Raw genomic sequence first — 17,062 nt, 5'->3', positions numbered from 1 at the left:
TTTTTCCTCTTTATTTGATGCATTTTTGGTGTAGAATAAATGAATAACTGCTGATTTTTTTTTTTAAATGATTTATAATTTTGGGTGCTGATTTGCAGCAGGGTTTTATTGTGTTTTTTTGTTTGTTTTTTTACATCAATTTGCACTTTAAAAATAGTGGTACTTTTTTTATTTTTTTTACATCCTTTATTTTTTATGTGCGTTTTTTACATATGTGTTTTTTTTTCAGGCTCCATATAGAGAGAATGAAAACCTGAAACGTTCGGAGGCCGGAAAATATAAACAAGGAATCATTTTCTTACAAATTTATTGGACCGTTCTTTTGGTAATTTTCTTAGCACATTTTCCACCATTTTTTTTTATCACAGCCACATATGTTTAACACAGCCAACGCCCACGGTATAGGAAGCCGCGTATCCATGCAAGCAGGGCGCACATCCATGCAAGCAGAGTGCACATCCAGGCAAGCACAGGGCACATCCAGGCAAGCAGAGCGCACATCCATGCAAGCACGGCACGCATCCATGCAAGCAGAGCGCACATCCATGCAAGCACATAGCGAATCAGAAGAACTATACTACATTTCTTATTGGAGACATTTGCTAATATTATTGTTATTATGACACCTACATATTGGGATAGGGTCTTGGAGATGGGAATACCCCTTTAAGTCTTGGAGGAGATAAGCACCTATTGTGTTTTAGCCAATGGTGGAGTTTCAGCAACTACACCCCCAATTCTGATATATCTCTATGACATACTGAGGCCATGGGACCTCCAGCAGCATCCACAGCGAATTATTCCGGGAAGTTTTTGTAACATTGCATCCACAATGCAGCTGATATAATATGCGATGGAAAATCCAAGGGAAGGTGCCCTGAGTCCCCAGCACAGTGCACAGCTGCCACTAGAGGGAGCTAGCCACATGTATTTGTATTGGCTTCAGTGGCAGCTGTACCGTTTGTATGCAGAGAGCATCACGCAGTCACCATCACGCAGCTCCCCCTTGTGGTGACTGCGTGATGTGAACGTTTTATCATGTAGCAAACTATAGATATGTATTACTAGATGGTGGCCCGATTCTAACACATTGGGTATTCTAGAATATGTATGTAGTTTATTTATGAAGATTTTAGAATAATACATTGAATACACAGCTGATTGTTCGCGGCCGGCCATGTATTATATAGCACAGCCACGTAGTATATAGCACAGCCCACGTAGTATATAACAGCCCACGTAGTAAATAGCACAACCACGTAGTACATAGCACAGCCACGTAGTATATAGCACAGCCCAAGTAGTGTAAAACACAGCCCACGGAGTATATTGCACAGCCACGTAGTATATAGCACAGCCCACGGAGTGTATAACAGCCCACATAGCATATAACACAGCCACGTAGTTTATAACAGCCCACGCACGCAGTATATAACACAGCCCACGTAGTGTATAACACAGCCCACGTAGTGTATAACACAGCCCACGTAGTGTATAACACAGCCCACGTAGTGTATAACACAGCCCACGTAGTGTATAACACAGCCCACGTAGTGTACAACACAGCCCACGTAGTGTACAGCACAGCCATGTAGTATATAGCACAGCCACATAGTATATTGCGCAGCCCACGTAGTATATTGCGCAGCCCACGTAGTATATTGCGCAGCCCACGTAGTATATTGCGCAGCCCACGTAGTATATTGCGCAGCCCACGCAGTATATTTCGCAGCCCACGCAGTATATTTCGCAGCCCACGCAGTATATTGCGCAGCCTACGCAGTATATTACGCAGCCTACGCAGTATATTGCGCAGCCTACGCAGTATATTGCGCAGCCTACGCAGTATATTGCACAGCCACGTAGTATATTGCACAGCCCACGCAGTATATTGCGCAGCCCACATAGTATATTGCACAGCCACGTAGTATATTGCACAGCCCACGCAGTATATTGCGCAGCCCACGCAGTATATTGCGCAGCCCACGCAGTATATTGCGCAGCCCACGCAGTATATTGCGCAGCCCACGCAGTATATTGCGCAGCCTACGCAGTATATTGCGCAGCCTACGCAGTATTTTGCGCAGCCCACATAGTATTTTGCGCAGCCACGTAGTATATTGCACAGCCACGTAGTATATTGCACAGCCACGTAGTATATTGCACAGCCCACGTAGATGACCGCTACGTCATCATCTCGCGAGATCGCAATGCATGGAGTGGTCACCGGGGCGTCGCGAGGAGCGGGAAAGGCCGGTTCTGGATCTGAGGCGCCGACGGACGGTGAGTATATAACTATTTTTTTTATTATTTTTAACATTAGATCTTTTTACTATTGATGCTGCATAGGCAGCATCAATAGTGAAAAGTTGGTCACACAGGGTTAATAGCAGCGTTAACGGACTGTCCGTTAACGCTGCCATTAACCCTGTGTGAACGCTGACTGGAGGGGAGTATGGAGCGGGCACTGACTGCGGGGAGTAAGGAGTGGCCATTTTGCCGCCGGACTGTGCCCGTCGCTGATTGGTCGTGGCTGTTTTGCCGCGACCAATCAGCGACTTGGGATTTCCGTGACAGACAGAAAGACAGACAGACAGAAGGACAGAAAGACGGAAGTGACCCTTAGACAATTATATAGTAGATGAATTAAAAAAAGCAGAGTTGAGGCTTGTTGGAGCTACAGATAGAAAGTGTTTATTTTTGGGGGCCGTCTAACTCCTTGATTGTGTAAATGTAGGCACTATGCTGGTGCTAGTTGTCAACGAGCACTCGCCTGCCACTGTTATTGTGCAGTTTGGCTTTCTGTGGAATCTCATCAATGTCTTCTTGCTCCAGACAGTGGCTCACAATGCAGTTCTATGTGTCCCGTCTCCTCCTGATGGTGACCCGGGCGGCCCTGAAGGTATCTGGTGTCCTGTTCTGGGTACTAGTCTATGTTGCATCTCTCCTGGCCGCCGCCTCCTACTTGCCGGACGCTCTGCGGCTCATAGCCAGGAAGCCTTTCAGGGCATTTTATTGGGAGCCACGTAGGAGCGCCCCAGCCTGCCTAACCAGCAGCACGCACGGCCAGCACGGGCACATCCGCATCAAGGTAAGAGCCTGTGATGATTGTCATACACGGAGGTGACACTATAATGTGAGGAGCAGTGTGGCGGAGGAGAGCTGCCAGGAGGTGAGGACAAGTCATTCATCATCTACCTCTTCATTGTACAGAAGTCTGGTATACGCTTCCATTACGTGGCATCTGGAGAAAAGGGCAACCCATTAATGCTTCTTCTGCATGGCTTCCCAGAGAACTGGTAATGTCCTCCACCACCTGTGTGTAATGCCTGCTCACGACTGACAGCGGTCAGAGAGCAATGATTGATGATGATGTAATAAGGGATGGCCTCCAGCTAACAATATCATGTGTAACATTACTGATCCTGAGTTACATCCTGTATTATACTCCAGAGCTGCACTCACTATTCTGCTGGAGTCATTGTGTACATACATTACATTAGTGATCCTGTACTGATCCTGTATTATACTCCAGAGCAGCACTCACTATTCTGCTGGTGCAGTCACTGTGTACATACATTACATTACTGATCCTGAGTTACATCCTGTATTATACTCCAGAGCTGCACTCACTATTGAGCTGGTACAGTCACTGTGTACATACATTACATTACTGATCCTGTACTGATCCTGAGTTATATCCTGTATTTTACCCCAGAGCTGCACTCACTATTCTGCTGGTGCAGTCACTGTGTACATACATTACTGATCCAGAGTTACATCCTGTATTATACTCCAGCGCTGCACTCACTATTCTGCTGGAGTCACTGTGTACATACATTACATTACTGATCCTGAGTTACATCCTGTATTATACTCCAGAGCTGCACTCACTATTCTGCTGGTGCAGTCACTATGTACATATATTACATTACTGATCCTGTACTGATCCTGAGTTACATCCTGTATTATACCCCAGAGCTGCACTCACTATTGAGCTGGTGCAGTCACTATGTACATATATTACATTACTGATCCTGTACTGATCCTGAGTTACATCCTGTATTATACTCCAGAGCTGCACTCACTATTCTGCTGGTGCAGTCACTATGTACATATATTACATTACTGATCCTGAGTTACATCCTGTATTATACTCCAGAGCTGCACTCACTATTCTGCTGGTGCAGTCACTATGTACATATATTACATTACTGATCCTGTACTGATCCTGAGTTACATCCTGTATTATACCCCAGAGCTGCACTCACTATTGAGCTGGTGCAGTCACTATGTACATACATTACATTACTGATCCTGTACTGATCCTGAGTTACATCCTGTATTTTACCCCAGAGCTGCACTCACTTATCTGCTGGTGCAGTCACTGTGTACATACATTACATTACTGATCCTGAGTTACATCCTGTATTATACTCCAGATCTACACTACATCACATACGCAATAGTGATACTGAGTTATTTTTTTTTGTATTTTACTTCAGAGCTGCACTCACTTATCTGCTGCATGTCATTGGAAGCAACCAACTTGTTGCAAACCTGTTGATATTCATACCTCTGACAGCTGAACTCTTATCATACTGAGGTATAAAACAGTTTAGAGTGCAGAGAACCAGAGCAAGCTATGTACGAAGAAACGCTGTGCGAATTCAGCACTGAAACCTGCAGAATTGTGAATGCAGCTCTAGATTATAATACAGCTAAGCTTTTAACGTAGAGCCATTCTGAAACAGATTACACATAAGCACGTGTAATGGTATGGGGAGTCTTTTTTCCTTTAGTGTTGCCTACTCTGTGCTGTGACCCCCTGGTGCTGTTGGCAGGTACTCCTGGAGGCACCAGCTGGATGAGTTCTCCCCGGAGTATTGGACTGTGGCCGTGGATCTCAGAGGGTTCGGGAGCTCCGATGCGCCTCCTGAGCTGCGGGATTACAGAATGGAGATACTACTTCAGGACATCCAGGACCTCATTACTGGGCTGGGTGAGGGCTTTGTGTCTCACTAGTCTGAGGTGGACAGGTTTGGAGTGAATTTTATTATATATGGCCTGTTCTCTCTCCCACCCAGGTTACTCCCACTGTATCCTAGTGGGACACGATTGGGGGGGCACCTTGGCATGGACATTTGCAGTTCGTCACAGCACCATGGTGTCTCGTCTCATCGTTATGAATGCTCCTCACCCATCTGCCTTCCATGGTAATGTACCGTTATTATTATTTATTATTATAGCCCATTTATTCCTTGGCACTTTACATGTGAGGAGGGGTGTACATAATATAAATGAGTATAATAATCTTAACCCCTTTACCCCCAAGGGTTGTTTGCACGTTAATGACCGGGCCAATTTTTACAATTCTGACCACTGTCCCTTTATGAGGTTATAACTCTGGAACGCTTCAACGGATCCCGGTGATTCTGACATTGTTTTCTCGTGACATATTGTACTTCATGATAGTGGTAAAATTTCTTTGATATTACCTGCGCTTATTTGTGAAAAAAACGGAAATGTGGCGAAGATTTTGAAAATTTCGCAATTTTCCAACTTTGAATTTTTATGCAATTAAATCACAGTGATATGTCACACAAAATACTTAATAAGTAACATTTCCCACATATCTACTTTACAACAGCACAATTTTTGAACCAAAATTTTTTTTTGTTAGGGAGTTATAAGGGTTAAAAGTTGACCAGCAATTTCTCATTTTTACAACACCATTTTTTTTTTTTTAGGGACCACATCTCATTTGAAGTCATTTTGAGGGGTCTATATGATGGAAAATACCCAATTGTGACGCCATTCTAAAAAGTGCACCCCTCAAGGTGCTCAAAACCACATTCAAGTAGTTTATTAACCCTTCAGGTGTTTCACAAGAATTTTTGGAATGTTTAAATAATAATGAACATTTAACTTTTTTACACAAAAAATTTAATTCAGCTCCAATTTGTTCTATTTTACAAAGGGTAACAGGAGAAAATGGACCCTAAAAGTTGTTGTACAATTTGTCCTGAGTACGCCGATACCCCATATGTGGGGTAAACCACTGTTTGGGCGCATGGCAGAGCTCGGAAGCGAAGGAGCGCCATTTGACTTTTCAATGCAAAATTGACTGAAATTCAGATGGGACGCCATGTTGCGTTTGGAGAGCCCCTGATGTGACTAAATATTGAAACCCCCCACAAGTGACACCATTTTGGAAAGTAGACCCCCTAAGGAACTTATCTAGATGTGTGGTGAGCACTTTGACCCATTAAGTGATTCACAGAAGTTTATAATGCAGAGCCGTAAAAATAAAAAATCATATTTTTTCACAAAAATGATCTTTTCGCCCCCAATTTTTTATTTTCCCAAGGATAAGGGAAGAAATTGGACCCCAAAAGTTGTTGTCCAATTTGTCCTGAGTACGCTGATACCTCATATGTGGGGGTAAACCACTGTTTGGGCGCATGGCAGAGCTAGGAAGGGAAGGAGCGCCATTTGACTTTTCAATGCAAAATTGACTGGAATTGAGATGGGACGCCATGTTGCGTTTGGAGAGCCACTGATGTGCCTAAACATTGAAACCCCCCGCAAGTGACATCATTTTGGAAAGTAGACCCCCTAAGGAACTCATCTAGATGTGTTGTGAGAGCTTTGAACCCCCAAGTGTTTCACTACAGTTTATAACGCAGAGCCGTGAAAATAAAAATTGTTTTTTTTTCCCCACAAAAATTATTTTTTAGCCCCCAGTTTGTAATTTCCCAAGGGAATCAGTGTAAATTAAACCCCAAAAGTTGTTGTCCAATTTGTCCTGAGTACGCTGATACTCCGTATGTGGTGGGGAACCACTGTTTGGGCGCATGTTAGAGCTCGAAAGGGAAGGAGCGCCATTTGGAATGCAGACTTAGATGGATTGGTCTGCAGGCGTCACGTTGCATTTGCAGAGCCCCTGATGTAACTAAACAGTAGAAACCCCCCATAAGTGACCCCATATTGGAAACTAGACCCCCCAAGGAACGTATTTAGATGTGTTGTGAGAACTTTGAACCCCCAAGTGTTTCACTACAGTTTATAACGCAGAGCCATGAAAATAAAAATTATTTTTTTTTTCCGCAAAAATTATTTTTTAGCCCCCAGTTTTGTATTTTCCCATGGGTAACAGGAGAAATTGGTCCCCCAATGTTGTTGTCCAATGTGTCCTGAGTACACTGATACCCCATATGTTGGGGTTAACCCCTGTTTGTGCGCATGGGAGAGCTCGGAAGGGAAGGAGCACTGTTTTACTTTTTTAACGCAGAATTGGCTGGAATTGAGATCGGACGCCATGTCACGTTTGGAGAGCCCCTGATGTGCCGAAACAGTGGAAACCCCCCAATTATAACTGAAACCCTAATCCAAACACACCCCTAACCCTAATCCCAACTGTAACCCTAACCACACCCCTAACCCTGACACACTCCTAACCCTAATCCCAACCCTATTCCCAACTGTAAATGTAATCCTAACCCTAACTTTAACCCCAACCCTAGCCCTAATGGGAAAATGGAAATAAATACATATTTTTAATTTTTCGTAAGTAAGGGGGTGATGAAGGGGGGGGGGGGTTTGATTTACTATTTATAGCGGGTTTTCTAGCGGATTTTTATGATTGGCAGCCGTCACACACACTAAAAGACGCTTTTTTTGGCGTTACCACATTTTGATTGCTATAATTTTTCCATATTTTGGTCCACAGAGTCATGTGAGGTCTTGTTTTTTGCGGGACGAGTTGACGTTTTTATTGGTAACATTTTCGGGCACGTGACATTTTTTGATCGCTTTTTATTTTATTTTTAGTTTTTTACGGTGTTCACTGAAGGGGTTAACTAGTGGGACAGTCTTATTGGTCGGGTCGTTACGGACGCGGCGATACTAAATATGTGTACTTTTATTGTTTTTTTTTTTATTTTGCTAAAGGAATGTATTTATTGGAACAATATTTTTTTATTATTATTTATTTACAGTTATTTATTTATTTGCATCACAGTAAAGTGACAGATCGCCGATCTGACACTTTGCTGTGCACTGTGTCAGATCGGCGATCGCACAGCAGGGAGGCTTCCCGGCGCCTGCTCTTAGCAGGCGCTGTGAAGCCACCTCCCTGCAGGACCCGGATGCAGCCCCGCGGCCATTTTGGATCCGGGGACTGCAGGGAGGAGACGCTCGGTACAAGGTGAGCACATTGCCTTGTACCGATCGTCTCAGGGAAGCCTGCAGGGAGCCCCCTCCCTGTGCGATGCTTCCCTATACCGCCAGCACACTGCGATCATGTTTGATCGCAGTGTGCCGGGGGTTAATGTGCCGGGGGCGGTCCGTGACCACTCCTGGCACATAGTGCCGGATGTCAGCTGTGATAGTCAGCTGACACTCGGCCGCGCTCCCCCCGTGAGCCCCGCCGATCGCGCTGGACGTACTATTCCGTCCTTGGGAAGTAGGGCCCACCCCACATGGACGGAACAGTACGTCCGATGACAGAAAGGGGTTAAACAATACAAGTTGGGCTGGTACAGGAGGAGAGAGGACCCTGCCCGCGAGGGCTCACAATCTACAAGGGATGGGTGAGGATACAATATGTGACGGTAGAGCTTATCTGGTTTGGTGGAACGAGGGATACTGAAGGATTTAGGCTTGTCGGGAGAAGTGGGTCTTCAGGTTCCTTTGTAAGGTTACCACTGTTGATGAGACTCTGATATGTTGGGGTAGAGAGTTCCAGAATAGGGGGAATACACATGAAAAATCTTGTATGGGAAGTGGAGATATGAGGGGAGTAGAGAAGATCATCTTGTGAGGATCAGAGGTTGCGTGAAGGTAAGTACCAGGAGACTAGGTCACAGATATATGAGGAGACAGGTTGTGGATGGCTTTGTACGTCATGGTTAGAGTTTTGAACTGGAGTCTCTGGGCAATGAGGAGCCAGGGAAGAGATTGACAGAGGGGAGAGGCTGGGGAATAAGTGGGGCAGGAGGATTAGTCGGGCAGCAGAGTTTAGAATAGATTGGAGGGGTGCGAGAATGTTAGAAGGGAGGCCACAGAGCAGGAGGTTACAGTAGTCGAGGCGGGAGATAAGGTCATGGACTAGGGCTTTTTTCTTAATTAAGGAATGTATGGATCCGGGAAATATTTTTGATTTGGATTCAGCAGGAGGTGGAAAGGGCTTGAATATGTGGTTTGAATTAGAGATCAGAGTTGAGGATTATGCTGAGGCAGCGAGCTTGTGGAACTGGGGAGAGTGAGCACAATTGATATTGATGGATAGGTCTGTTGGGGGGTTGAGTGAGATGGAGGAAAGATGATGGATTCTGTTGTGTTTTATAAATCTAGCAGACAAGAAGGATGAAATAGCAGACAGACATTGTGGGATTCTAGTTAGTAGTTAGGTGATATCGGGTCCAGAGATGTAGATCTGTGTGTCGTCGGCATAGAGGTGACACTGAAAGCCGTGGGACTCTATGAGCTGTCTCAGGCCGAAGGTGTAAATAGAGAAGAGCAGGGGTCCTAGAACTGAACCTTGGGGGACACCGACAGGGAGCAAGATGAGGAGGAGGAGGTGTGGTGTGTAAGTGGGATACGCTCAATGTCCGATCTGTTAGGTATGAGGATATCCAGGATAGGGCCAAGTCTGTGATTCCAAGAGGTGGGACAATTTGTAGTAAGAGGGAATGGTTGGCTGTGTCAAAAGCAGAGGACAGGTCCAGGAAGAAGAGGAGACAGAAATAGTGTTGCCTGGATTTGGTGATTTTAGTCAGGGAAGATTCAGTGTAGTGATGCAGTTGTAAGGCAGATTGAAAGCGGTCAAGGAGGGAACAGGAAGAGAGGTGGGAGGACAATTCAAGAAGGACATGCTGTTCTAGTAGTTTTCAGTCATAGGGGAGAAGTGATATGGGGCGATTGCTAGACATAGAGGATGAATCAAGGGAGGACTTTTTGAGGATGGGTGTGATCGAGGGACGTTTGAAGCATGAGGGGAAACACTAGTTGTTAGTGATAGGTTGAAGAGATGGGGTAAGTTTGGGATGAAGACTGGTGAGGTTTTGGATGAGGTGGAACGGGTCGAGTGCACAGGTGGTGAAATGTGATCTTGTGAGTAGAAAGGAAAGTTGATCTTCTGTAATGGGGGAGAAGTTGGTTCTGGAGGAGGGCTGAGTAGTTGTAAAGAGGGGCTGTGGGGGTTGTAGCCCAAAGCTTTCTCTGATATTATTGATCTACTTGAAGAATGAGGCAAAGTCTTTAGCGGAGGTGCTGGAGGACAGAAGAGAGAATTGAAAGTGTTGAATAGTGAGTGTGGACTTGAAAATGGTGAGGGACTGTTTGAATGTGATGAAGTGCTCGTTTTAGTGGAATCTTTTCCATCTCCGCTAAGCAACCCTGGAAGCCTGCCTCAGATATTTAGTCAGGCTGGTGTGCCAGGGTTACCTGTTGATTGAGCTTTGGTATGTGTAAGGCTGCCGTCATACTAGCAGTATTTGGTCAGTATTTTACATCAGTACTTGTAATCCAAAACCAGGAGTGGGTGATAAATGCAGAAGTGGTGCATATGTTTCTATTATACTTTTCCACTAATTGTTCCACTCCTGGTTTTGGCTAACAAATACTGATGTAAAATACTGACCAAATACTGCTAGTGTGACAGCAGCCTAAGGCCGGTTTCACACGTCAGTGGCTCCGGTACGTGAGGTGACAGTTTCCTCACGTACCGGAGACACTGACACACGTAGACCCATAAAAATCAATGCATCTGTTCAGATGTCATTGATTTTTTGCGGACCGTGTCTCCGTGTGCCAAACACGGAGACATGTCAGTGTTCGTGGGAGCGCACGGATTACACGGACCCAATAGAGTCAATGGGTCCGTGTAAAACACGGACCTCACACGGACGTTCTCCGTCTGGGGTCCGTGTGCGTGCAGGAGACAGCGCTACAGTAAGCGCTGTCCCCCCCACATGGTGCTGAAGCCGCGATTCATATGTTCCCTGCAGCAGTGTTTGCTGCAGAGAAAATATGAATAATAGTGTTTAAAATAAAGATCTATGTGTCCGCCGCCCCCCCACCCCCTGTGCGCCCCCCCCGCTGTTCTGAAAATACTCACCTGCTCCCACGTTGGCTGTCACTCCTTCCTCTCTGCCCCGCGCCTTCTACTGTATGCGGTCACGTGGGGCCGCTCATTTACAATCATGAATAGTCGTCTCCGCCCCTATGGGAGGTGGAGCCACATATTCATGACTGTAAATGATCGGCCCCACGTGACCGCATACAGGAGAAGATGGGGCCAGACCAGGAAGCCGCGACAGCCAACGTGGGAGCGGGTGAGTATTTTCAGAACAGCGGGGGGGGGCGCACAGGGGGTGGGAGGGCGGTGGACACATAGATCTTTATTTTAAACACTATTATTCATATTTTCTCTGCAGCAAACGCTGCTGCAGGGAACATATGAATCGCGGATTCAGCACGATGCAGGGTACCACACGCGTGGGTACCACACGCTCCGTGTGGTACCCACTCGCCATACGGGCGGCACACGTGTGCCGCACGTATGGCCTACGTGAGTTCCCAGGCACACGGACACGGATAACTCCGGTACCGATTTATTCCGGTACCGGAATTATCTGGACGTGTGGGACAGCCCTAAGGGGGGTGACTGATTAGAAAGCTGCAGCTGTTGTGGTGTTATATAAAGCGGCAGCAGCATCTGCATTGTGTAAGGAACTTGTGTTTGCAAGAGGGAGAAGGGATTCAGAGAGTAAGTGTAGATCAAAGTCTTTAACCTCTTCTCGCCGCAGCCCTTTTTCGTTTTTGCGTTTCTTTTTTTTGCTTCCCTTCTTCCCAGAGCCATAATTTTTTTATTTTTCTGTCAATATGGCTGTGTGATGGCTTGTTTTTCTGCGGGACAAGTTGTACTTTTGAACTACACCATTGGTTTTAACATGTCTTGTACTGGAAAATGGGAAAAAAATTCCAAGTGCGGTGAAATTGCAAAAAAAGTGCAATTCCACAACTGTTTTTTTGTTTTTTTTGTTTTACCATGTTCACCAAATACTAAGACTGACCTGCAATTATGATTCTCCAGGTCATTACGAGTTTGCAGATACCAAACATGTATAGGTTGTTTTTTATTTAAATAATGAAAAAAAATCCAAAGTTTGTTAAAAAAAAAAAAAAAAAAGCGCGCTATTTTCTGAGACCTGTATAGTCTCCATTTTTCGTGATCTGGGGCTGGGTGAGGGTTTATTTTTTTGTGTGCCGAGCTGATGTATTTAATGACTTTTTTCACTATGCCGTTTACCAATCGGATTAATTCTTTTTATAGCTTGATATATCAGGTGATTCTGAACGCAGCGATACCAAATATGTTTATATTTTATTTTTTTAATTGTTTTATTTTGAATTGGGCGAATGGGGGATGATTTGCACTTTTTATTTATTTTCTTAATATTTAAAAAAAAAAAAAAAAAAAAAAAAAAATATATATATATATATTTATTTTACTTTTTGCATGCTTCAATAGTCGAGACTAGATGATCGCCTGTATGTAGCAGAAATACTCACTATGAGCGCTGACCACCGGGCGGCGCTGATAGCAATTCGGCAATGGGAACCATAGAGGTCTGCTGGAGACCTCTGGTTGTCATGCTGACCGATCGGTGACCCACGATCATGTGACGGGGTCACTGATGGGCGGGATTAGTGATGCGCTTCTGGTGCGATCACATTAAATGCCGCTGTCAGTGATTGACAGCGGCATTTAACGGGTTAACAGCCGCGGGTGGATCGCGATTCCAACTGCGGCTGTTTGGCTGCACATGTCAGCTGTTCAAAACAGCTGACGTGCCGGGAAACATGTGGGCTCAGCGCCAGATCCCACATCAAAGGGAGGGACACAATATGCGCAGTACTAGTATGGCGCATGTCGTGAATGGGTTAAGATTTCTGAGAGGGTGTGCAAATTTGTGGAGTGGCGATTGTACACCTGGAGAGGAGATGGAAGAGAATGTAAGTAGATTGTGGTCAGAAAGAGGGAGAGGTTAGATAGAGAACAGAGGTGGGTGAACATGAGGTCCAGTGTGTGGCCATCTTCGTGAGTGACTGTGGAAGACCATTGAGCGAGGCCAAAGGAGGAAGTGAGCGATAAAAGCTTAGAGATGGCTGAGAAGGAAGTGTCAATGGGGATGTTGAAGTCACCCATAGTAATAGTGGGCATGTCAGCGGAAAGGAAGTGAAGTAGCCAGGTGGTTAAGTGGTTGAAAAAGGTGGTGGCTGGCCCTGGGAGGCGGTAAATGACTGCCAGTTGGAGGGGGACTAGATGCTCGCCGAGTGTATCTCAAAAGAAGGGAGAGAAATGGAGGGTGGCAGTGAAATTTGGGTGAAGGAACAGTTATCTGATAGGAGAAAACCAATTCCTCCACCATGCTTGCTCCTGGGGTGGGTGGTGAGAAAGCTGTAATTCACCATGATATAGTGCAGCTGTAGAGGTTGGCAGAGGGGGTGAGCCAGGTTTCAGTGATGCCGAGGAATGTAAGTTTGTTAGTAATGAAAAGATCACGGATGAAGGAAAAGTTTGTTGCACACAGAGCGTTCCATAGAGCTTCTGTTTGAGGGACTGGCAGATGGGTATAAGGTTAGAGAGGTTGCGGAAATTTATGATAGATTGTGGATGACAATGTGAGGATGATAATGATAATGTTCCAATCACAGGACCAACCAGTAGTGGGCATATGAGACAGATTATGAGACCAATCCTTTAACACCTTCCTGACTTTGCCATAGTACGTTCTTCGTCAAGCTGCTTGTAGTGGACTCAGGACCTGGTACCTGCATCACCTGCTTCTAACGGCAGTGACCGGAATCTAAAAAAAAAACAAAGGTGGAATTGGATTTTTTTTAAAATCTTTTTACCCCACTTAGAATGTTTCTTGCTTTGTTTTCCAGTACATTATTTGGTAAAATGAGTGAGGCCATCTAAACTTTAACTCGTCCAGAAAAAAAAAAAAAACAAGACCTCATACAGCCATGTCGATGGAAAAATAAAAGAAATGATGGCTCTCTGAAGCAGGGGTGGAAAAAAACGAACTCGTAAAAACAAGAATTGGCCATGGTGGAATAGGGTTGATGTCTTTATATAGGACAGCGACAATGCAGATCTGGCCAGAAATATTCATCTGGATCGTCTTCTGGTGGGAAATGCTGGTTTTCCTTAAAGGGGTTGTCTTAACCCCTTCAAGACCCAGCCAGTTTTCACCTTTCTGACCCAGCCAATTTTTACAATTCTGACCACTGTCCTTTTATGAGGTAATAACTCTGGAACGCTTCAACGGATCCCACTGATTCTGCGTTTGTTTTCTCGTGATATATTGTACTTTATGATAGCAGTAAAATTTCCTCGATATGATTTGCATTTTTTTGTGGGAAAAAAAAAAAGTGGAAATTTGGCAAAAATTTTGTAAATTTCGCAATTTTCCAACTTTTAGTTTTTATGCCCTTAAATCAGAGAGTTATATCGCACAACATAGTTAATAAATAACATTTCCCACATGTCTACTTTACATCAGCACAATTTTGGAACCAAATTTTTTTTTGTTAGGAAGTTATAAGGGTTAAAAGTTGAAGAGCGATTTCTCATTTTTTTTCAAACAAATTTTACAAAACCATTTTTTTTAGGGACCACATCACATTTGAAGTCACTTTGAGGGGTCTATATAATAGAAAATACCCAAAAGTGACACCATTCTAAAAACTGCACCCCTCAAGGTGCACAAAACCACATTCAATAAGTTTATTAACCCTTCAGGTGCTTCACAGGAATTTTTGGAATGTTTAAAAAAAAAAATGAACATTTAAATTTTTTTCACATTCCCCTGTACAATAAGAAATGCAAAACGTGTACAGGTATAGTCCGTGTACCAAACACAAATCAGGACTATAAGGTCATGGGTTCCTTTTCTTGTACATCCTCCAACGTGGTGTACATGATACAATGTACGAGGTGCCCTGGAAGTATCTATATTGGGGAAACTATGCAAAAACTACAAACTAGGATGAATCTACACAGGCACACAATCAGGAATGAAATGGACACACCTGTGGGAAAACATTTCTCTGGACCTGGACACAGTATGACAAACTTAAAAGTCTTAATACTAAAAGGTAATTTTAGGACCACAGGGAAATACGAACTAATGAATATGTTTAATTCATTGACACTAGGACTCAATTTAACACCTGGATTTATGAGTCACTACATGGATACAATTCACACCTCCACCAGACGGACTCCAGATAACTAAGAACATTTTTCCCACTGCCTCTCCATTTGTAAGGGCCCCTTCACACTGTGCAATCAAAGTCTGAACGAGCGTTCGATTTGTGACGTTTATCCGTCCTCGTTCCGAGGTTGCAAAGTGTGACATGGCATTACGATCTGCGACGCAGCCCAGCATCGTACGATGTGAAAGAAAGAGCAGAACTTTCTTTCGTCGTAAATGTCTCGCTGTGGCGGTCGAAATCGTAGTATGTGACGGCGGTCATACGAGCTCGTAATGCGACTACGTGGGTTGGGCTTCCGCATACCTGTCTCCTGATTGGGCGTGACGTTTTAGCACGCCCATGCTGGTAATACGTCACGCTCGGAGTCGTAGGACTATGGCGGTGTGAAGGGTAGCGTACGATTGCGACGCGTGACGTTCACATCGCAACTACGTCAGAAAAAGCGTTAACATCGTAGAGTGTGACCGCTGGCTACGAGCTCGTACTGCGATGTCGAATATGACGCAAATGCGTCGTAATCGTAGCAGAATCGACCAGTGTGAAGGGGCCCTAAGAAAACGCCTAATTTGATTACCTTAGCTTATCTATGGACTCATCACACTTCCCACCCCCTAACAAATGTCCTCCTGTAGTATTCTTTAAGGGTACCGTCACACAGTGTCATTTTGATCGCTACGACGGCACGATCCGTGACATCGCAGCGATCGTATGAATATCGCTCCAGCGTCGTAGACTGCGGTCACACGTTGCAATCACGGCGCTGGAGCGATGCCGAAGTCCCCGGGTAACCAGGGTAAACATCGGGTTACTAAGCGCAGGGCCGCGCTTAGTAACCCGATGTTTACCGTGGTTACCAGCGTAAACGTAAAAAAAACAAACAGTACATACTTACATTCCGGTGTCTGTCCCCCGGCGTCTCAGCTTCTCTGCACTGTGTAAGCACAGCGGCCGGAAAGCACAGCGGTGACGTCAGACGTCACCGCTGTGCTCGCTTTCTGGCTGGCCGGCGCTCACAGTGCAGAGAAGCTGAGACGCCGGAGGACAGACACCGGAATGTAAGTATGTACTGTTTGTTTTTTTTACGTTTACGCTGGTAACCACGGTAAACATCGGGTTACTAAGCGCGGCCCTGCGCTTAGTTACCCGATGTTTACCCTGGTTACAAGCGAACACATCGCTGGATCGCTGTCACACACAACGATCCAGCGATGTCAGCGGGTGATCAAGCGACGAAAGAAAGTTCCAAACGATCTGCTACGACGTACGATTCTCAGCAGGGTCCCTGATCGCTGCTGCGTGTCAGACACTGCGATATCGTAACGATATCACTAGAACGTCACGAATCGTACCGTCGTAGCGATCAAAATGGCACTGTGTGACAGTACCCTAAATGTTGTGCTTGTCTCTTATTAATCTATTTGTAATCTTGCCTAAGGATACTGTCACACAGTGTCACTTTGGTCGCTACAATGGCACGATCCGTGACGTTCCAGCGATATAGTTACGATACCGCTGTGTCTGACACGCTACTGCGATCAGGGACCCCGCTGAGAATCGTACGTCGTAGCAGATCGTTTGAAACTTTATTTCGTCGTCAAGTGTCCCGCTGTGGCGGCATGATCGCATCGTGTAACAAAGGTTGTATACGATGTGCGCACAGTAACCAACGGCTTCTACATCGCAAATACGTCATGAAATTATCGCTCCAGCGCTGTGCATTGCAAAGTGTGACCGCAGTCTACGACGCTTGAGAGATAATCAAGCGACG

At 45.1% G+C, this 17,062-nt stretch overlaps 1 protein-coding gene across 3 annotated transcripts in view; it reads left to right on the top strand.

Moving 5' to 3' along the window:
* LOC143774576 (epoxide hydrolase 3-like) overlaps window positions 1-17,062 on the top strand; it is a 32,531-nt gene that overhangs the window by 962 nt on the left and 14,507 nt on the right. For 2 of the 3 annotated variants that reach the window (XM_077262302.1, XM_077262303.1), the window contains exons 2-6: window positions 230-325; window positions 2,836-3,091; window positions 3,214-3,299; window positions 4,845-5,002; window positions 5,088-5,216. In XM_077262302.1, the coding sequence (XP_077118417.1) occupies window positions 2,849-3,091; window positions 3,214-3,299; window positions 4,845-5,002; window positions 5,088-5,216 (616 nt within the window). In that variant the 5' untranslated portion in view covers window positions 230-325; window positions 2,836-2,848. The remainder of the gene's footprint in view (window positions 1-229; window positions 326-2,835; window positions 3,092-3,213; window positions 3,300-4,844; window positions 5,003-5,087; window positions 5,217-17,062) is intronic. The other variant, XM_077262304.1, reaches the window with a different exon arrangement.

The sequence above is a fragment of the Ranitomeya variabilis genome, chromosome 5 (assembly GCF_051348905.1).
Source record: "Ranitomeya variabilis isolate aRanVar5 chromosome 5, aRanVar5.hap1, whole genome shotgun sequence".
Taxonomy (NCBI): Eukaryota; Metazoa; Chordata; class Amphibia; order Anura; family Dendrobatidae; genus Ranitomeya; species Ranitomeya variabilis.
Note: the sequence above shows the minus strand (reverse complement) of the source record. Positions and strands in the feature narration are given on the sequence as shown.